Below are 22,034 nucleotides of genomic sequence, written 5' to 3' on the forward strand. Positions count from 1 at the left end.
CCAATAGAAATCTGAATCCCCCACTGAGTCTTGCAGAGAAGGCGATCATGAACAGGAGCAAATTTTGGTAAGTATTTTGATTAATTATCAAATCTCCCTTGACTTTATGCCTCCACATCCCCCCGATAGCCTCATAGACAGTAAAAGATTGCCTGCGAGCTTCTCCTCCTGTCCATACGGTAATTTCTCTACTGTGCAACAGAGAGTCGCTGGTTATGACGCAATCGTTAGCCTATTTTTACAAAAACTGCTTCTATGGGACCACAACGTAAGATCCAAGGTAAGGGAGCCTTTTTATACATTTGCGTGTTTCTTTAGAAATAATTAATGGACAAATGCAGTCTTTAAACGCCTCAGATGTAAAGTTATTCACTGTCAAAGTGACGCCAAAATGAATGGGAGTCAATGGAATGCTAACAGCAGGTGGGGGTCCGCTAGCTAATGGCGATGCCCAGGGATGCTTAAAAAAATATGAAACCCCCCCCCAACCACCCCCCCCCCCCCCCCCCCCGCTTGGAGTGGAGAGGCCATCCCAAGAGCGACTCCATGACTGAAAGCAGCACAACTTTGTCTCTCTTTGTTTATTTACACAGGTGGGTGAAATTGATCACCAGCAGTAGCGGCATTTTTTCATGATACATAAGGGGCGGCACGAGCAGTTAAAATAATAATAATCATCATCATCATCATCATCATCATCATCATCATCTGTGCCGCTGCGGCGAAGTGGTTTTCTATTATCTATCATTTCACTGTGGCAATTGGCAAATTTGCGCACTGCTTGCTGACTGGCGCAGGGCTGGACAAAAGTGATGCTATCGCCGAGAGAGAGACCGAGTGCGTCCGAGAGAGAGCGAACGTGCGCGAGAAAGATCGAGTGCGTCCGAAGGAGATCGAACCTGCGCGAGGTGAAAGGGCTTCACCTCTGGGTCTCTCCCTAATGGAATGGAGTCACACACCTCGACTTTCTTTCAAATAACGCACATTTCATTCATAATATCATAAATACGGGCCTATGGGCCGGTGAGCTTCAGTGACGCGAGTGTGTGCATACTTATTTCCGGTCCTGCGACGCTCGCATTTACTATAAGGGAAACTTACGAAACTTGACTAGATGGATATAATTAATGTTTTTCAAATCTAACAGCGAATAGTGGTATATCAAAGACACAAGGAAACATCCTCCCTACATTTTTGTGTACCTATGTATGGAAATCCATCAAGATACAACGCGGAGATTGCTTTATTCTTCTGTTGATTATGCGAATCAGCGTCAGATTAATCAGTCCACAGGGATTTCTTCATTCAAACACAAACCACTCAAATACACAATACTTTACATTTTCGGAGAGCTGATTTTGTTCTGACTGTCATCTATAAGATCATAAGGTTTCTGGCTGTCAAACGAGACAGACAGATATTTCTGATAAAGTATGTATGTTTTGTTAACTTTATTTGATAACAGTTTATAACTGTGTACAATTAAACGTAATGCTATTAGGTTTCCATTAATTAAAAGATCGCTGTTTCCATTCATGTGTTTTTATCAATGTATATCTTTTTTGTAAAATATCTGCAGCATAAATAATTGTCAATAAGCAGCGCATGTATTTTGTTACGAATTCTTCAGATAAAACAAATATTAAAATTAGTCATGTGTTGTATTATTTTACAGCCCTTTTTTTCAATTCAAAATGTTTGTTGCAAAGTTGACTGTCAAATAAAAAAATATGTTGTGAAAATGATGATGAAACAAACTAATGTATGTGCACAATTGAGAAATGTGAAGATAAATCACAGCCCATGTCTCACAAGGTGAATATTTCATTAAACAAAAAATAATAATCAATGTAATACAAACATTTTCGAGAAATAAGTAATTTTTAACATTTACATAATTGGTAAGGTAAAAATAAATTATGTTTCTGTGAGTAGAGTTAAATTTTCATTTTGTGAACAGTAGGGTCTATTTAATTCATTCACCGGACCCAAACATACACAGTTTCAAATGCACTGTCTCAGTTAACATTTATAGAATGGTAATAATAGCAGTGTAGATCTTATTTGCATTTGAAGTGATATTATAAATCCTGTAAACAAAAATCCAAGATGGCGGAGATATGCAACTAGCCCATATGAAGGAACAGATGATCATAGTTGTATATGGATAGGCATTTTAAACTAATTTAGAAGCAAGTTTTAATTACGATTTCCACGCGTGTTTATGTGTGATATGTGAACTTGTATTTTTTGTTTTAATGATGTGCCTTTTAACAGTATCAAGTAGCCTATATTCAAAAACTAAACAAATTGTGCCTAAAAAGTGCAGGCATCTAGGCTTAGGTAAACTTACATGATGAAGTCATACTAGTGCGTGTGGCGCGTGTGCATTTTGAGTGCGTTCTTTCACTGCATTGTGAATGATCACAAAATTCAAGATATGGGGGTTAGAAAATTTATATAGGCTATATCATTTTATGCAGTTAATCAATATCACACGAAGAGTGACATTTCAGTTTTTCTCCAAAAATCAGCATGATTAAAATGTGATATTAAGTTACTACAAACAAAGGCGGGTTCGCGAATCATTTGAATCAATTTGAGTGTTCGGAGCGGGTTCGCGAATCATTTGAATAAGTTCGGGAGTTCGTAGCGGGTTCGCGAATCATTTGAGTCAATTTGGGGATCGCGAATCATTTGAATAAGTTCGGGAGTTCGTAGCGGGATCGCGAATCATGTGAGTCAATTTGGGGATCGCGAATCATTTGAGTCAGTTCGGGAGTTCGGAGCGAGATCGCGAATCATTTGAGTCAATTTGGGGATCGCGAATCATTTGAATAAGTTCGGGAGTTCGTAGCGGGATTGCGAATCATGTGAGTCAATTTGGGGATCGCGAATCATTTGAGTCAGTTCGGGAGTTCGGAGCGGGATCGCGAATCATTTGAGTCAATTTGGGGATCGCGAATCATTTGAGTCAGTTCGGGAGTTCGGAGCGGGATCGCGAATCATTTGAGTCAATTTGGGGATCGCGAATCATTTGAATAAGTTCGGGAGTTCGTAGCGGGATCGCGAATCATGTGAGTCAATTTGGGTATCGCGAATCATTTGAATCAGTTCAGGAGTTCGCAGCGGGATAGCGAATCATGCGAGTCAATTTGAGGATCGCGAATCATTTGAGTCAGTTCGGGAGTTCAAATCGGGTTCGCGAATCATTTGAGTCAGTTTGGGGATCGCGAATCAGTTTAGGAATTCGGAGCGGCTTCGCGGATCATTTGAATCAGTTTGGGAGTTCGAAGCGGGATCGCGAATCATTTGAATGATTCAGACAGCACACATACGTTGGGTCGACGTCGACCCGGTCTACAAAATTAAATCGGCACGATACCGCTCAGAGAGCGTTTGCTAATAGGGAAGATATCGCAGCGATGTCGGCCTCTGATCGAAAATGCTCTCCGACCGATGCTGGGACGATGCATCGGCGTTTTGCTCATCGTTACGGACCCGGGGCTACCGCCACTGGTTTATAATAACCACCACTCTCAAGAACAGATGCAACTTTTATTAGTATTTATTAATATTTTCCTTTATTTCATATTACATGCACATATACATTAACATGTACAAGATGCTTTGATCAAAAGTGGATATTAATTCAGGATTATTTGTAGTCTTTTGAAAATTAACCACGATTTTACTACAGCTTTTGCAGTAAAACCATAGTAAAAACAAAATCAACCATAGTATTACTACAATCACCATGGTTTAACTATGACTGTTGCAGTAAAACCATAGTAACTACAAAAATAACCATTACTACAGTACTTGCATGGTTAAATATTGTATGAGTAGCACTTTTTTTTTTACAATACTTATTTCAGAGTAGGTTTACAGAAAATGCATGTTTCAAGGTTACAGTTTAAAAAGCCAGATGACTGATACTCACTGGGAAGACCATCTTCTAGTTCATAATAAAAAGTCATGTGTTCAGTGCTGTCAGCATTTATTAAAGCAACTTTATGCCAAAAACTTTTTAAAAAGAGTTACATAAACACAAAATAAATCCAGGCAAACAATAAATAAGCAATTAAAATGTTTTAAATTCCATGATAAAAAATCTAAAATATTTTCTGATAAAATCTTACTAAACAAGTCTCTAGTTTTGTGTTCAGTTAACATTAACATTATCTTTCAACATTTTTAAAGGGTATGTTAAAAAATGTTCTATCCATTTTGTATTGTTATATTGTAGGTGACATTTGTAAAAGAACAATGTTTATTCTTTCTCCAAGATAACATTTATTTGCCTGCAAAACTGATGCAAAACAGCATGTTTTCATTTAGATGCTGCATTGTGTCATTTTGTCAAAACTTGTCATTTCATTTTGCATCATCCTGCAGAGTGCTGCTTACAAAGAAAAGGGGACATGCAGGTACACATAACTCAGAGAGTAAATATTGTTAATTAACAGATATAAGAGACGTTGCAATATTACAAAGAAGGTTGAAAATCATCAAATTGACCCTTATAGGCAAAATAAGGATAATATTTGTTTTGTGTGTCTAATGTTTTGTGTGTTAATGTATATTCGCCATCGTCTGTAGTCTGTGAGCGTTGGTGTCATCTGAAGTCTTCACAAGTGAGTTTGGATTCAGTCTGGAGCTGCTGTAATCTCTAGAATCTTTGGGATGGGCATCCTGAGATAGAAACAGGAAATAAAAAGAAGAACGTTTAGCATAGCTGCTGCTGTTCATATAATTTCAGACAAAAGATAATGTATTTCCTCACATATAACTGGAGTACATGGTTATTAGATGTGTAAATACTAAACTATGTATTTTTAATCTAATAAAAAAAAAAAAAGTGTGTCCGAGCCCCAAATATTATTAGGATGGCTATTTCAAAGTAAAATACCAAAAAGTTATACTTCCTTTAGTTCCAGCAGTATTGGGCCGTCAGGGGCAGCAGGGCTTTCTCTGCTGGCCCTATAAAAAACAAAATTGTGTGAAAAATGTTTTTATTGATTATTTAGTAATCATTTACGTTTGTGTAATGTACTCAAATTGCCTGTGATTAGTTTAGTTGAGGTTGACCTGGAATATCCTACATTTAAAAAGTCTATGGCCAGCACTACAGATGGTGCTACCCTTTTGATGAAAGAAGTCACTTCAAACTTCAAATGCAAATTTAAATGCAACCGTTCACATAGTTTTCTAATAAATAACTTTATATTTGTCCCAAATCATTGTAAATTTACATAATGACGTTACTCTAGACTATAAATTATGTATTGTGCATTTTTCAGCAAAACGTTGGTCTTTCTGTGGCTCTAATACAGTCTGTATGCTTCATCTAGAAAGCTGTAATACAGATTGCGCGTTTTCTTTCCGTTTGCTCTTTTTTTTTAAACACTGAACTTCAAACACATATGCCACATAGTTCACATAGTTGAATGTGTCCGGTGTGTGTGATAACTGTGACTTCTCAAAGACGTTGCGCTGTGCTTTTGCAAAGTGTGTTAACTTTTCTTTTATATATATATATATATATATTTTGAGATAATCATGCAGTGTTTCTAAAATAGCAGCAAATAAAATGTGATGCATCCGGTGTGTAGGGTTGGGTATCATTTTAATTTTATCGATTCCAATTCCGATTCTGCTTATCGATTCCGATTCTTATTGATTCCTAGTTTCAATTCCAATAAGATTAAAAATCCAATATAAAAAAATTAAGTCAAACATTTTGATGTCAAACATGTTTCTGTCTTTTTTATAAAGCATTCTGTTGCAGCTGAATAACATGAGCAAAAATCAGCAGCCTACAAAACACTGCAAGAGGAATTTTGCCTGTGCTTTAAAAAAAAATACCATAGCAAAAACAACTAATTAATAAAAATATTAAAGTGTTAAAGACAAGTAAACAGTCAGTAATAAGATAGGAACAAACAAATAAATTAGCAATATCATAAATAAATCCAACTGAACAAAATTTCAGGTACAGAAACTGTAATTAAAAGTTTAAAAACACTGCATAGTTTTCTTTTTATAAATAAAATAAAGATTAATCAATTAAAGTTATTAAATATATTCAGTCAAGATCAGTGAATGGTTTTCTTTTATTCTTTGATTAACATTAATGACAAGCAGCACGTTTATTAGGCTGTTGTCTCTTAGAGCAAAACTACTACAAAACTATGTGTGTTTTCTTTCTCATCTGTTTACGTTCAGGTAAGACAAAAACGGTTGTGTTTATGATTATATACTGATGTAGTTTTCTGTATATTGGTCGACAAATATGAAAGAAGTCAGTTTGGGCTCGGAACAACCTTTTCTACAGTGGAAATACACGGAATGGTCCGAGAACGGACACAAACCTGGGAACCCGCAGCGCGACCGTAGACCGCAGCTCTCGTTCAGCATCCATTTCGATATATATATATATATATATATATATATATATATATATATATATATATATATATATATATATATGTATATATATATATATACGCACACACAACTCGAAACCACAAAGTCTGTGAAACATTTACAACTGATGAGTAGTTTACACTTTATTAAGGGGTGCAGAAAGCTTTGTAAATGATTTATAATGTTTATTGAGATAATAGTACAATGTTGACATTTCAATGATTTATAAGTGATCTATAATATATTAACTAGTAACTATTAACCATTAAGGATCTGTTTGATTTTTTTCATGATGTTATTTTTTTAAAGATTACTTATGAAAGATGTGTAAATAATAGCATATTAACTTAATATTACTTAATTATTACTTAAATCATTATCGAATGTATATTCATGTCACTTGTACATTTTTATAACTTAATCTACAGAACATAGATAAAAATATTAACATATAATTTATTTCTATGAACGCATAGTTATGTTTTGTAAATAATTAGTTCATCATAATCTAATTACTTGTAAATTTCTTTAAAATTAATTTGCAAAAATGACACAAATTATTAGTATATCACTTATTAAGTGCTTATGGATGTTTTGTAAATGATTAGTTTATCATTAACTAATCACTTAAAAGTGATTTACAACTTAACTTTATTATAAAGTGTTACCAAAAAGTCACCCCACACCTTGGATTACCTGAGGGAGTTTAAAATAACAGCTAATTTTCTTTTTGGGGTGTACTATCCCTTTAACCCACACTAATCTAGCCTACTGTTGAAGTTGTTGATCAGGCTTCATTGTTGTTTAGAGCATGTGTGTGGCATAATAAGTGCATTACACATAAGGCTCCGTTAGCTGTAACAGAAATGTGTAAGATGTGTACAGTATCTTACAGTTGTTTACTGAAGGCCCTGACTGAAACCCCACGGTACTCACTGTCTGACAGCAGGTTCACAGGTTAGCCTTTTCCAATACACCATTGACAAATCACCAGAAAAACATCCACAGAGCTATCAAAATATCTCATACACACACGAAAATTAGATTAAAAGCCCAGAGTTTCATCAACAAGAGCTCAATCTATAGAGTTAGCCTACCTGAAAACTGCTAAAATGCTAACAGACTTTTTCGAAGACACTAAACCATTTCTATAAAATACATTTAATTGAAACATGTCAATAATAAGTAAGAAACGCGTCAGGAACAGTATATAACAGTTGTGTGATTTAGGCGACTAAACATACCAAAAACAGAGTAAACCGCGAGAGATGGAGATTACAGATTGCAAGTTTTTGTGTTGACGCCCCGTTTCCATGGCAACTCTGCTCCCCGCTTGTGCAGAACTCACAGTCCACACTGCATTTACACAAACAAACATCTAGAGTTAGAGTTAAAACATTACATTTATTAATTACAGTCTCATTCAATAATCACTCAATAATGAATATAAAACTCATTTTGTAGTTCAGAAAGCAACAGCAACAATAGCTCACCATATATAGACGGATTCTTTCTTAAAGCCTGTAAAAGAGTGAAAAAAGGCGAAAAAGCACTCCCGAACTGATTCAAATGATTCGATCCCGCTCCGAGTCCGAACTCCCGAACTGATGATTCGCGATCCCCAAACTGACTCAAATGATTCGCGAACCCGATTTGAACTCCCAAACTAACTCAAATGATTCACGTACCCCAAACTGACAAAAATGATTCGCGAACCCGCTTTGAACTCCCGAACTGACTCAAATGATTCGCGAACCCGCTACGCATCGGTTCGCGAATCATTTGAGTCAGTTAGGGAGTTCAAATCGGGTTCGCGAATCATTTGAGTCAGTTTGGGGATCGCGATTCAGTTTGGGAGTTCAGAGTGGGTTCGCAAATCATTTGAGTCAGTTCGGGAGTTTGGAGCGGGATCGCGAATCATTTGAATCAGTTCGGGAGTTTGTAGTGAGTTCGTGGATCATTTGAGTCAGTTCGGGAGTTCAGAGCGGGATCGCGAATCATTTGAGTCAGTTTGGGGATCGCGAATCATTTGAATCAGTTCGGGAGTTCGTAGCTGGTTCGCGAATCATTTGGGTCAGCTCGGGAGTTCAGAGAGGGATCGCGTGTGCATTTTGAGTGCGTTCTTTCACTGATTCGTGTATTCAAATGCATTTATGAATGCATGTGAATGATCACAAAATTCAAGATATGGGGGTTAGAAAATGTATATATTTATATCATTTTATGTAGTTAATCAGTATCACACGAAGAGTGCCATTTCAGTTTTTCTCCAAAAATCAGCATGATTGAAATGTGATATTAAGTCACTATAAACAATAATTTAATTACAAATACAAAATGTTGCAGAATAATGTAATATATGAATGAATAATAGCCTAAAGAACCTTTGTGCCAAAAGGGTTCTTTCTTGTCATTACAGAACCTTTTTAGCATAAAAGGTTCTTTGGAGTTGAGTAAAGAACCCTATGGTTCTATATAGAACCCCAATGAACCCTTTTTTCTAAGAGTGTAGAACCGCCACTGATCACCAAGGGTATAAAACATTAAAGAAAACATCGATTCCATGTGTATGTGTGGGGTCAGGAAGGTGATATACATTTCCTGGGGCAAGTTAAGATGTTTAAAAGAGACAATGTTTGTGTTTATGAAAATAGTGTTTCACTTAAGTATATTTGCACAGTAATTCAGTTTCAGTGTTTATATTAAACAATGGTTCGCTCGACTTTTTAGTTATACAGTGGCTTATAACATATTTGCACATACATTACAAGGGAGACTGCAATATATAGTGATGTAAAGGAAGAAGGTATTGAGTTATATGACAGAAATACACATTGTAAAAAAAAATCTTACAAACATTATGCAACACATTTGTAATTTCAATTATTATAATAAAGCATTACAAGATCAACTCCATGACTGAAAAGAAGCACAACTGTGTGTCTCTTTGTTTGTTTAAACAGAAAACATAGACGGTCAGACTGTGGATGTGCTAATAGCTTGAACTCAGTGATGCGTGTAAAGAATCATTCGGAAATGGTTCCAGCGTAAATGACTCACTCATTTGAATCAGATGTCTGTTATTCTGCTTTTGTGCCTCTAGTCATGTTTATACTACTCTCAGTCAAAACCGTTAGCTTGCTAGTGTTTGAGCTTAATTAAAATAAGTGAAAAAAATGTTACAAATGAAATATCGATTTTTCCATTCAGAAGATGAATGCTTTCCATGTCGAAGACATCCAACACAAATCTATAAACATGTTCATGTGAGGTAACCAGTTAAGCTCCATTAATATGATGAGCTGCAGATCAGAATACATGCTAGATGAAAACATTGTGCTTTATGATCCAGTTTGTAGCTGAATTCACTATAAATAGTGAGACACTGCAGTTCAGTGCTGACGGTTTAACAGGAAATCAATCTCAATCTCATACCAGTGAAGTGTTCTCTGCCGAAAAAACTACAGAAACCAGCACATTTGTAATGGTTTTAATGGTTTTAATGGAAACTGTGATGAAATTCTGGCAAGATGCAATTCTGAGAGAAAAAAAGTCACAATTGTGAGATAAAAATGTATAATTACCTCCCGCCCCCCCATAGCATCAGGAAGTGAAAGATGTTTGTATCCAGGCCCTTCGTGTACACGTGCAGGGCACTCATATATCTCCCATTTACAGCATTTTCTATGGACTTAAGAATGATCTTAATCATTTTTTTGTTGCCTTATGCTTTTCTAAGCGACGCGAGGCAAGGTAAGAGAAAATTTCATTCATTTCTGTGCTCACGTCCTTCTGAGCTAAATTTGAAAACCTTTTAAGCTAAGTTCATATGTTAGATGTTTTTAGCAAACATAATTTGCCTCTCAGTTTACATAATGCGTTTGGTTTATATTTTTGTTTGTGTTTTCTTTGACCCACAGAAAATCACTTCCTGCGATACGAGTTTACAGCGTTCTTCAAACCAAGCACATTTACTGCGTTTAAAGCTGTCGGCGTCTGTGATCACAGACAGATCGCTCACTACAGTAATGATGAAAGAGTTTGGATTAGATCGAGTGTAAATAACTGGATCAATGCTCCTGAAGCTCCACCTGGTTCTAGAGACTGGTTCCTCCATCAGTTAAACTCTCTGTCAAACTGCACAGACTCTCAGCGCTTTGGTGAGTTTCATGCTTTAGTCATCTATTATCAGGCATGTTATGAAACTTCTTGTATTTTTTATGTACTGTAAGTTTCACACGAGTGTTGTTCTGTAATTGTAGAGCCCCATGTTCTTCAGAGAGTAATCGGTTGTGAACTAGAGAAATCTCCTGAAGGAACAGTGAGTCTGAGAGCATTTGATGAATATGGGTTTGATGGAGAGGATTTTATGTTCTTTAATTCTGAGACTCAGCAGTGGATTGATAAAAACCTCAAAGCTAAAGAAACCAAAATGAAATGGGATCAGCAAACTGGACACAATGAACATCTGCACCATTACCTGAAGACCTGCATGAACTGGATCTCCAGCTTTAACAACACAAAGAAGAGTAAGTTCTGATCGGATCAGGTTTAGTGACAGCTCGAGGATGTCTCGATGCAGAGGCGATTTACTTAAAAATAATTACTAATGAGTTGAAACCAGTGTGTGGGAATTACACCATGACCATCAGGGGGGTCACATTAATTATATTAAGTAATGTTTTATGCTTTTAAATAGGGCTGTCAAGTGATTTTTTTATGTAAAATTAACTAGCCTACATGATATGCCGACTAATTAATTAAATTGAGCATATTTAAAGTCATTATTGTGTTAAATTAAAATCAATGAATAGAGATTACATAAAGTAGCTTTAAAAAGAAATATTTTTAATTCAACATACAAAAATAATAATAATATAGAAATATAATACACAGCAGGTTTTGCTAGGGCTTTATGTGTCATATTTTCAATGGTGCTATAGCATATTTTTCAATTCAGTTCAGGTTATGAGAGTATAACCCATTTCAGGGTCTGCAAAAATTACAGTTTAAAATCAGTCAGAGCCACCTTTACCAAACAGTAGTATACTACTATTTTATTAAGCATACTTAGGTAAAGTTCAAGTATATTTTTAAGTATACTTTATGTAGCAAATATCAGTGTTCTAGTAGTATACTTATAAGTGTACTGTTTCAATACACCTTGGGACTAAATTGGCCCACTTTCTAGTACATAAAAGTAGCAAACTTTCTGTACACAACTAGTTTACCTCTATGTTTGTATTTTGAAGTATAGTCTCAGTAAACTTCTAGTTTAGTCGTTTTATACAAGTGTACTCATAAGTTTTCTTTAAGTGAACTTTACACTTTAAGTATACTACGATGTCCCAATTTAGGTTTTAATTTGTAAATATTTTGTTGTATGAATAGCTGAACATACCAAACGTCCAAAAAAGAACAGGGTATCTGCTTGTAAACGAAAACATTTTATTCTAGCTTCATAATGTGGCTAAGTTTCATAAAAAAGAAAGAAATAACATTTTGAACAAAAAGCTGAAAAAAGACTATGAATTGGATTCAGAATGAAAGTTGATCAACACCCCAAAGCAACTGTAATTATTACATCTTCATCGGTCAACATTTTATTCCATAACGTTACAGTTTTGATGTTGTTTCATGTCAGATGATCGTGTTACATGTGTTGGTATCTGCTGTTTCTTTTTTCTTCTTCGTTTTTTTGGAAATTGTGTACAGAAGATGTGCACTAGCGCCCTCTACTGTAAAACAATAAAAAAAACACATTCTAGGAGTATAGCTCAAATATATTTTAGACTTTTTGTAAGTATAAGTCAAGTATACTTAAATGTAATTTTAAGTCTATTTCTGAGGAGTACCTAAAGCCCATTTCTGAGAAGTACATAAAATCTAAAAGCATACTTTCCTATTTTTGGTTTAAAAGAAGTATACTTATAGCACACTTGAATAAACTTCTTTTTCGTAAGGATACAGAAATGCATCTGACCGTTGTGGTGTATTTTGCCAGTTCTCCAAAGAATCGAACTCAGTCAGGGATTTTTCTCTCAGAAGAAAAGACTTTATTTTAAGCAAAACAAAGCCGAGAGGTCTCCCGAAATGCTAGGTTGCATCTCATTATATACCCTATACACGGCGTTTCCAAATAGTCAACTTTTCCTAATGCTTGCAATTTTGATCCCTCCCTAGGGAGGAGAGGCCCCTACTTTTTTTGTTAAACTGAAGGAACTTGTCTGGCCATAGTTCCTCATAGCTCCTCAGTTCTGAACATTCCAGCACGTAGGCAACTTTCTATCCATTTCCTATAGGATTATAATGGAGAAACAACTAGCAACAAAAATGGCTAGATTCACATTGATTATTCTTGATTGATTAAAATCTTACTAATAAAAATCTTCCACATATTCTCCCCTTTGAGACTTAATAAGTCTCACATTTGATTATTCTTATCCAGAGTGCTACTCCATAATCCAGTCATATTAGTTACACTACCTAGTGACTAAATAAGTCACATTGTATTATCACCAGTGACTAGATTATGAAATTCCACTCTGAGGGATTACTGGACCAAACATCTCTCTCCTAATTTGACAAGGAGTGAGTAAAAGATCCAGTCTCCCTTACCCCTCTTTAATAGTAGACATTGTTAAAAGCATGAATGTGCAATTGGTTCAGCATTTGCCTGGTTATCACAGTTTTGTATAAAAGGCATAAAAATACATACAGATACAAATACAAATCACATCACAAATTGAATATCACAAGATTATAAGAGTTGATCTTCAGCTTAAATACCTTATGTATCAATTTCCCATTATTTTGATATCTTTGAATTTAATTTGCTTAACTGTGGCTTTGACTAGTGACCTCAATATAGGAAGTATACAGTAAAATAGTAAATCTCCTGTCATTAATGCCATTCCTAAAAACTTTCCCTATATAGTTATAAACTATGCTCCCCATGCTCCTAACTGTAAATCGAACCAGTCTTACATTTTATTATCTTTTCCAACATTTTCTTTATCTACTATTCTTAGCCTTTTTCAATTTTATCAGTTCTTCATTAAATGCTCCCTTCTATAAATACAGCATTTTCCCCAAAACATAACCCATACTTTTCCTTCTTCAATTTTCTATTTTGCTCCTTTCATTCTATTCTCCCTTCAAATCTTCCTACATCCATATTTCCCTTCTCATAACCTTCAAATTCTTCATCTACCATTACTTAAAATTCTCTTTCCACCTTTTCTTTTCTATTTGTTGGCTCATATCTGCTCCCAAGTATTTTGATCTCAGTAGCAGTCCCATCATTCTCTCATTCCATCTTCACCAGGGAGACTCTTTGCGAGTCGTTGCAATGGTCTTTCCCTCGTTGGCAAGGGTGGGTCGAGTTGTTGAAGCTGGTTGGATTATTTTAAGGTTAGAGATGTGAACTCAGGTGTCACTCTGTAACCGTTTTGCTGATTAATGCAAGGCTCTCTTGAGCTCATAACTGCACCCTCACTGGTTCTCTTTGATGGAGCGAAGCATTCCTTGGCCTTACTGGAACTTCTGTCACCTGTAAATGGAAAACTTAATTTTTTGTTAGTGTTATCAAGCATGCTAATTTGCTCATCTTGCTAGTCGTCCTTCTTGGTGTGACCTGTGGAAATGTAATGTGGGTTGAGGGCTGTCTTGGCCCCTTTTTGAGTTTTCACAATTCCAGTGCTGTCTTTACTATTTTTTAATTCCTTTCAATTTTATTCTCAACAATTTGCTTATTTAGTTATCTCTTTGTTTTGAAAACTGAGTTCCACTATATCACTGGATATTTTCCTATCTTGCTCAGTAGCATAGGCCTTTTGCCCTGGAAAACACTCAACCCACTGTATTTATTTTAACAGTCAGAAAGACAATATTTCATCCTTTTGACACAATCAGCTCCATCATGATATGCTGAAAGGAAAGTTAAATGTTGGTTAGACAGAGCAAGCTTGTTTTGCTCTGCCTTCCCATGTTATACACTGCGCATGTGTGGCACTGTTTTTCTTTCTGCCACAACAAAGACCTTGGTACTGACCAGGAAACTTAACCAAATTCATCCATGGTCATTATTTTACTGGGCATAAGTTTGCCCTGTGGGCCCACATTCAAATTTGTATACAGCTATTTGGGCAAATTGATTGAATTGCCTCAGTGTCTCGTCAGACACTCTCTTCCATGCCATACAACACCATCATTCATGCTTTTTCACACACTTTCACTCCCCCTTTTTTTTTTTTGCCAAAAACTTTTCTTTTCTTTCTTTCCTTCCTTTTTTCAAAATCTCATAGATGAATTTGTTTAGAATATTAGGCCTAGGCATTGGGCATTTGAGAGAGCCAATTATCATTTCTCAAATGTCATGTGTTTGTCTAATTTAAGTTTAGTCAAATACTTTTTGGTTATTGCTCATGAGCGACTCTGAGAAGAGGATTGGAGATCTCTGTAAATCTAGGATCCATGACCATCAACATTTCCATCTGGTTATCCCCAGTGATGACAGTATATGTGATTACATGATTTTGGATCTCTGGAATAATTTTTTATTCAATATTATTTTATTCAGTTTTACCTTAGAAAATTACCTTTAAACAACATGGAGTGACCAATATTTCTATTTTCTCAACAATATATATTTTTCTATTGTTCATCAAGATACCCTTTTTTATTTTATTTATTTATTCTCTTCTTTCCCAAAGAGCTCAGCATTATTGTCAAGTATTTAGTTATGCACTTTCCCCTAGTTGTTTAATGAAACAGCCTTACTATGCCAAATCCAGCTCCATGTTTATCTGATCGGTGAGTTAAGTACTCACTTCTGTCTGTCAAAGTTATTATTTTTCTTTAAGACATGAGGCTGGACTGGTACCTATTGAAAAGCAGATTGAGAGAGTTAGTTAAAACACAGAATTTAAGGAAGTGCTGTGAGACCAGTGAATAATCAAAAGTAAAACATTGTAAACAAGATAATGAAATAAAATAATTAACATTTGAAGCAGTCTCTATAGTGTTCATTGAATCTGCAGGACCTATGCACTGAAGGTATGGAAGTCCTTCTGGTTACAGCATCAGCCTGGGCTGTTGTACTGGGTCGTCAGTCTGTGATGGCACTCAAAGACCTGATGTTGTGGTGTACGGTCTCCGTTGTTTTTCTGCTTCTTCTCAGTCTGGCTTCTGGTTGCTTTCTGCCAGAGTTTGGCATTTTTGATAATGTTCTTTTCACCCTCAGGAAAAGTCTCAAGTGAAAGATTCACCTTTTCCTGCTTTAATTCTTTCTTTCTCCATGCTGCAGTGTGTTCTTCTCTTTCAGGAGGGGAGGGGAACATCCATCAACCCCTCCCTCTTCTTCTCTCTGCAGCTGTGTTTGCTGCTTTGCCATTCCTCGACAGACTCCATTTCATTGCTTTCCTTTGTCAAGGCACTGTTCCAGAAATCATCTGAAAGTTTAACACTCAGAGACTGCATTAATCAAATGTACCTATGTAACTTCTGACCAAATTGTTTCTGAGCAATCAGCTCTTTTTCTAATTTTCACTTTTCAACCTCTTCTTTCAGTGGTCCCTTAATAAAACAAAATCATCTGGTTGAAAACAGCAGTTCTCTTATTCTTTGTTAGTAAAGCAAGTTCTTCATTGCAGGAAAATAGCAAGCATTTTTTCCTTAATCTGCTTATCCGTTTATCACTGTCCTACCTAGGCCCAGCTATCCAATAAACACAGACCCACAGCATGCCAGTGTAACGGAGGCCAGCGAGTAGTGCTGTGCAGGTAAACCTCACTCCCCGATCTCAAGAGACGCACTAGCGACAGACGCTAGTGGCTGTAGCCATTTAGCCTCCTTGTTAGTGCGTCCGCCTCCCATGCCGGAAGACCCGGGTTCGAGCCCTGCTCGGAGCGAGTGCGAGGAGCGTCAGAGAGGACCCGGGTGAGAGGGGTTACATTGGTGCCGTGACCCGGATGGGAGTGAGGTTTAGGGGGTGAGTGTAACGGAGGCCAGCGAGTAGTGCTGTGCAGGTAAACCTCACTCCCCGATCTCAAGAGACGCACTAGCGACAGACGCTAGTGGCTGTAGCCATTTAGCCTCCTTGTTAGTGCGTCCGCCTCCCATGCCGGAAGACCCGGGTTCGAGCCCCGCTCGGAGCGAGTGCGAGGAGCGTCAGAGAGGACCCGGGTGAGAGGGGTTACACCATGTCTTTCTGCCTACACCATATTTGTCTTAAATCGAGGTTTCCTTCCAAGGCCTTCCTATTAATAACCCAAATATGTGCATGCAGTTATTTCTTCTGGAGTAAAACCCCTTTTTCAATTTAGATATCCTATTATTTTCCTAAATTTGGAAGAGCAGATTTTAAGTGTCCTTACCACTCAGAACTGACCAGTCAACAACACACACTAATTATATAAGCAAAAAATGCTTACCTTATTCTATGGTGGCCACCACTGTTTGTGTGTTGCTCACCAGTCAGCTCAAAAGCAGTCGTCCACTCTGCTCCTTTCCTGTCCCATCTGGGGTGCCAAATCTGTGGTGTATTTTGCCAGTTCTCCAAAGAATCGAACTCAGTCAGGGATTTTTCTCTCAGAAGAAAAGACTTTATTTTAAGCAAAACAAAGCCGAGAGGTCCTTGCAAGGAGATCTCCCGAAATGCTAGGTTGCATCTCATTATATACCCTATACAGGGCGTTTCCAAATAGTCAACTTTTCCTAATGCTTGCAATTTTGAGGCCCCTACTTGTTTTTGTATAACTTCTTCTTCTTCTTTCGTGTGTCGTCATCAAATGTCCAGCTCAGTAGAACTCAGCCACGTTCTCATCTCAGGTCCCACGTCGAAGAGGCCGGCCTCCGAAGGTGGTTTATACAGTGGACAGGTGGTGATTATGTGCTCAGCGGTCTGCTCTGGCTCCCCACACTCACACACTGCTCTGTCCTCCAGGCCCCACTTCCTCATCGATGCTTTGTAACGTCCCACCCCAGTTCGCAGGCGGTTTAGCAGAGTCCATTGCCGATGTGGCAGATCCTCTCCTTCAAGACCGCCTCCAGGGTCAAAGATGTAACGGTGGATTCGTGAGGGTCCTGCTGACTCCCACTCCTGCTTCCAAGCTGCCGCGAGCCATGCCTCTGTAGACAGGTCCTCAGGGATGGACCTGAGCAGGTCTTGTGCCGCCTTGTTGTACGGGTGGCGGGACTTCAGTCTATGAGGAGGCAGTGCTGTTGTGGTGGTATTGTGCAGGATATGCCAGTTGCATCTTTGGGCTTTCCTTGCAAGAGCGAGGGTAGCAGCCTCTCGTCGGAGGCCGGCCGGGGCAATTCCTGCTAGTGTTGGCAGATGGTAGACAGGGGTAGAATTCAGGCAGCCAGTTATAGTCCGAAGGGCGGTGTTTATGGCAGTGTCGACTTTCCTGGCGTGTGGGCTTCTGCACCAGGCTGGGGCACAGTATTCAGCTGTGGAGAAGACGAGAGCTACTGTTGATATTCGAAGCACCTTGGCAGTTGCACCCCAGCTAGTACCAGCGAGACGTCGAATTATTGCCACCCTTGATGACACTTTGGCCGTCACTTCTTCAAGGTGTTGTTTGAATGTTAGAGATCTATCCAGGCGTACGCCAAGGTACCGTGGGGCTTGCTGGAACTCAAGACGCTTGTTATTAACGAATATGTCCAGTTCCCCGTCTGGCCTCACTGTTGTTCAGGTGGTAAGCTGCTACAACTGTCTTGCCGATGCTGAGCTGTAAACGCCACTCACGCAGGTAGGCTGCCAAGGTGTCCATGTCCTGGTTTAGGCTGGCCTGTATCTGCTCCCATGTTTGTTGTCTCATCATAATGGCCAGGTCGTCAGCGTAACCATATTTCCGGGATGTTGTTTCCGGTAAGTCATGGATGTAGATATTGAATAACATCGGTGCAAGGACAGATCCCTGCGGAACACCATTCCTCAGCCTTCTAAGCCTGCTGTATTGACCGTCACTTGTCTTTAAGGTGAAGCTGCGGTTCGTCACCATCTCAATGATGAACTTTACCATGTGCCGGTTGGGAATGATCTTTAGTAGCTTTAGGTGGAGTCCGCGGTGCCAAACGGTATCGTAAGCGGCTGTAAGATCAAGCAGCACTACTCCAGCCTTCTGTTTTTCCTGAAAGCTGTCCTCAATGTCTTGGGTGAGCAGTGTCACCTGGTCAACCGTTGACCGACCACGCCGGAAGCCAGCTTGTTCCCGTGGGAGTTGAGGGTCCACTATTGGCTCGATACGATTTTTGTATAACGAAAGGCCGTTTCTGGCCATATGTTTCTCCTCAGTTCTGAACATTCCAGCACGTAGGCAACTTTCTTTCCATTTCCTATAGGATTATAATGGAAAAACAACTAGCAACAAAAATGGCTTGATTCACATTGATTATTCTTGATTGATTAAAATCTTACTAATAAAAATCTTGCACACCGTTTACAAGTGTAGCTTCAATTATACATGAGCTACTTTCAATCTGACATCGATCATGAAATGAAAATGAAAACGGCTCATACTCATCGTCGTTCAGAGCCTACATGACTTGCGTTCTTCTGTATTTTTTTCCCAGCACAGAAACCATAGTGACTAAACTAAACCAACGTCTTTATAAATATTTGTCACTTATTATTTTCCGCTCCAGATTCACCAGTTGTTCGTGTGTTTGCGAGGAAAGCTCCTGATGATCACAGTAAGCTGAATCTGATCTGTCTGGCCACTGGTTTCTACCCCAGAGATATTGAGATGAACATCAGATTGGACGAATCTGTTCTTGTGAACCAAACATCTTCTGGAATCAGACCCAATGATGATGGATCCTTTCAGATGAGAACCAGTGTGAAGATCGATGCAAATCACAATGGGATTTATGACTGTCTGGTCAAACACAGCAACCTGACTCAGGCACAACCGATTAAAACAGTTTATCACCAGATATTAAGTGGTGAGTAATTATGATTAGAATATCCATGAACTGATGCTGCATCTGCAATTATAATCTGAAGATTACATACAAATCACTAACTGTAGGAGGAGTGTTGATGCTTTAAAGTTATTTAACGGGTCATGAAATGCATTTTCAGATGCTCATATTAAGTTCATATCAAGCTTTTTTGCATCAAAAAGTTAAAACATTTGTAAAAAATAATCATCTTCCATCCTCAATTTCTCTCTCCGTCACAAACGCTTCAAAATGCAACATATTTACAAAAACCGGTGAGAGTCCGTTGTGAAACAAGACCATTCCTGTTTGTTCACTCAAGTATTATTAATAGTTTGGTCTATTATTATTAATCTTTTGGATCAATATTCTGCTGTTTCAGTGTGAAAATTGCAGTATGTTTCTATTGTAGAGTAACCTCTCATATGTGTTAATATCAAGGACATTTTGATTCTACTTTTCATGTGCCCTTTAAATACGGCATAGTGTAATTTCCACAAACAATTAAAGTTAATCTCTGTTCAACAAATATTTATGATGCTTTTTTCTTCTTCAGCAGAATCTCAGCAGTGGTCTCTTATAATGGGAATAAAAGTAACAGCAGCTGTAGTTATATTTCTCCTTTTGATTGGTTACTGCATCTACCGAAAAATTCAAATGGTAAGTTATTAATATTCAACACAATCACTGCTTCTTTAAACAGTTTGACAGTATTTGACGGCATAACTGTGTATGTGAACATGGTGGAAGTAATTTTACGATGGTGAGTTTTTGAATATTTTCATTATTTGAGTTTCATCTAATGACAGACTACGTGATTATCCATGATATTATTCGATCAAATGTACAGTGTGGCATCATTGCAGCTAGACATAAACATACAAGAGCATGGTATTCGTGTACTCAAGATGAAGTTGTTATATTCTTTGTAATCTTTTCTAGCTCTGATGAGAAGTTACCCAGTTAAGTTGGAGTGATTGTTCAGATCCCCGGTCCAGCGAGTGAGAGTAACGTTTCAAAGCATCAAAAGTGCTTAGACACATTTTGTTCACTATTATTAGCAGTTGCACACATAACCTAAAAGATCAATGTTACAGTGTAACACTCTTCAGTGCAATACATCATCTACAGTTCTGTACGTGTTATTATTGTGGAACACTATAGTGATATACATACTGTATACAGATCCTGTAACTTGAATAATTATGATCATGGTGCTAGCTGTAATCCTAGCTTTAGCTCAGGGATCTAATATATAAGTGTTTGACACATACAAAAGATGCAAGTTTGTAAAATGCATTGTGTTCTGTGTGTAATATCATGAATAAATGTATGACGTGTGAGTGTGTGTTTATGTACTGGGCATGCTGCAACATTTATTAATATTTTCATTTAATTCAGCTATATGAATGCAACGTGTGAAAATAAAACTTTTCTCATCTAATTGTGTTTGAACAAAGACTGATAAATAAATAAATTAGGATTATTAAGTAATAAATTCATTTTAAGACAGCATGGAATAGATTGTATAATATGCTGTTATAACAGCATATTATATTGATATATTGATTCAAATGATTCGCGAACCCGCTCCGAACTCTCAAATTGATTCAAATGTTTCGCGAACCCACTCCGAACTCCCGAACTGATTCAAATGATTTGCGATCCTGCTACGAACTCCCGAACTGATTCAAATGATCGCGGTCCCCAAACTGACTCAAATGATTCGCGATCCTGCTATGAACTCCCAAACTGATTCAAATGATCGCGGTCCCCAAACTGACTCAAATGTTTCGCGATCCTGCTACGAACTCCCGAACTGATTCAAATGATCGCGATCCCCAAACTGACTCAAATGATTCGCGATCCCGCTCCGAACTCCCGAACTGACTCAAATGATTCGCGAACCCGCTCCGAACTCTCGAATTGATTCAAATGATTCGCGTTATAACATTCGTTATAACATCATATTATATAATCTATTCCATGCTATCTTGGAATAAAACCTTTTTTTTCCATTTCATAATTTGTTTATTTGGGTTGATCTTAGACCAAGAGCAGAGAAAGACACTCACTCCAGCTCAACTTTAAATTACTTTTAAGCGCCCCAAGTCAGATAGTCACATCCTAGAGTTTTTTTTGTTTTTTTTTTTTTTTTTTGTCAATCCACCCTCAAAAGAAGCCAAAATACCTGACAGTACGGAGAGTGTTTAAGTTGAGTGTTTAAATCAACAGTACACAAAGATATACCCTACGAACTCCCGAACTGAATAAAATGATTTGCGATCCCCAGACTGACTCAAATGATTCGCAATCCCGCCCCGAACTCCCGAACTGACTCAAATGATTCGCGAACCCGCTACGAACTCTCGAATTGATTGAAATGATTCGTGATTGTGAACCCGCTCCGAACTCCCAAACTAACTCAAATGATTCGCGATGCCCAAACTAACTCAAATGATTCGCAATCCCGCTACGAACTCCCGAACTGACTCAAATGATTTGCGAACCCACTACGAACAAGGGGCAAGGAACTCGACCGGAAGTTGAAGTCGGCTGGGGGCTGCCATCTTTTAGCAGAACTTCACTTGCGTTAGCATTCCCATTGACCTCCCATTCATTTTGGCGTCACTTTGACAGCGAATAACTTTACA

General features: G+C 37.8%; 2 protein-coding genes across 2 annotated transcripts in view; one reads left to right on the top strand and one right to left on the bottom strand.

The window, feature by feature from the left end:
• The window catches only part of LOC113062565 (serine/threonine-protein phosphatase 6 regulatory ankyrin repeat subunit A-like), a 215,327-nt gene that overhangs the window by 55,556 nt on the left and 137,737 nt on the right, over positions 1–22,034 (bottom strand). The window lies entirely within an intron of this gene.
• On the top strand, positions 256–20,738 carry LOC113061958 (major histocompatibility complex class I-related gene protein-like). The gene is made up of 7 exons (XM_026231465.1): positions 256–280; positions 798–908; positions 10,350–10,589; positions 10,692–10,958; positions 19,084–19,383; positions 19,937–20,040; positions 20,323–20,738. The coding sequence occupies exons 1-7, from the start codon at positions 256–258 to the stop codon at positions 20,326–20,328; spliced, it is 1,053 nt and encodes a 350-aa protein (XP_026087250.1). The 3' UTR covers positions 20,329–20,738.

Source organism: Carassius auratus, chromosome 44 (assembly GCF_003368295.1).
Source record: "Carassius auratus strain Wakin chromosome 44, ASM336829v1, whole genome shotgun sequence".
Classification (NCBI taxonomy): domain Eukaryota; kingdom Metazoa; phylum Chordata; class Actinopteri; order Cypriniformes; family Cyprinidae; genus Carassius; species Carassius auratus.

Bases quoted from the DNA above. Each gene is read 5' to 3' on its own strand.
- LOC113061958 (XM_026231465.1), top strand. From the start codon at position 256: ATGGGACCACAACGTAAGATCCAAG. The intron at 909-10,349 runs GTGAAAGGGCTT...TTTGACCCACAG, and splicing joins GGAGATCGAACCTGCGCGAG to AAAATCACTTCCTGCGATAC. The intron at 10,590-10,691 runs GTGAGTTTCATG...CTGTAATTGTAG, and splicing joins CACAGACTCTCAGCGCTTTG to AGCCCCATGTTCTTCAGAGA.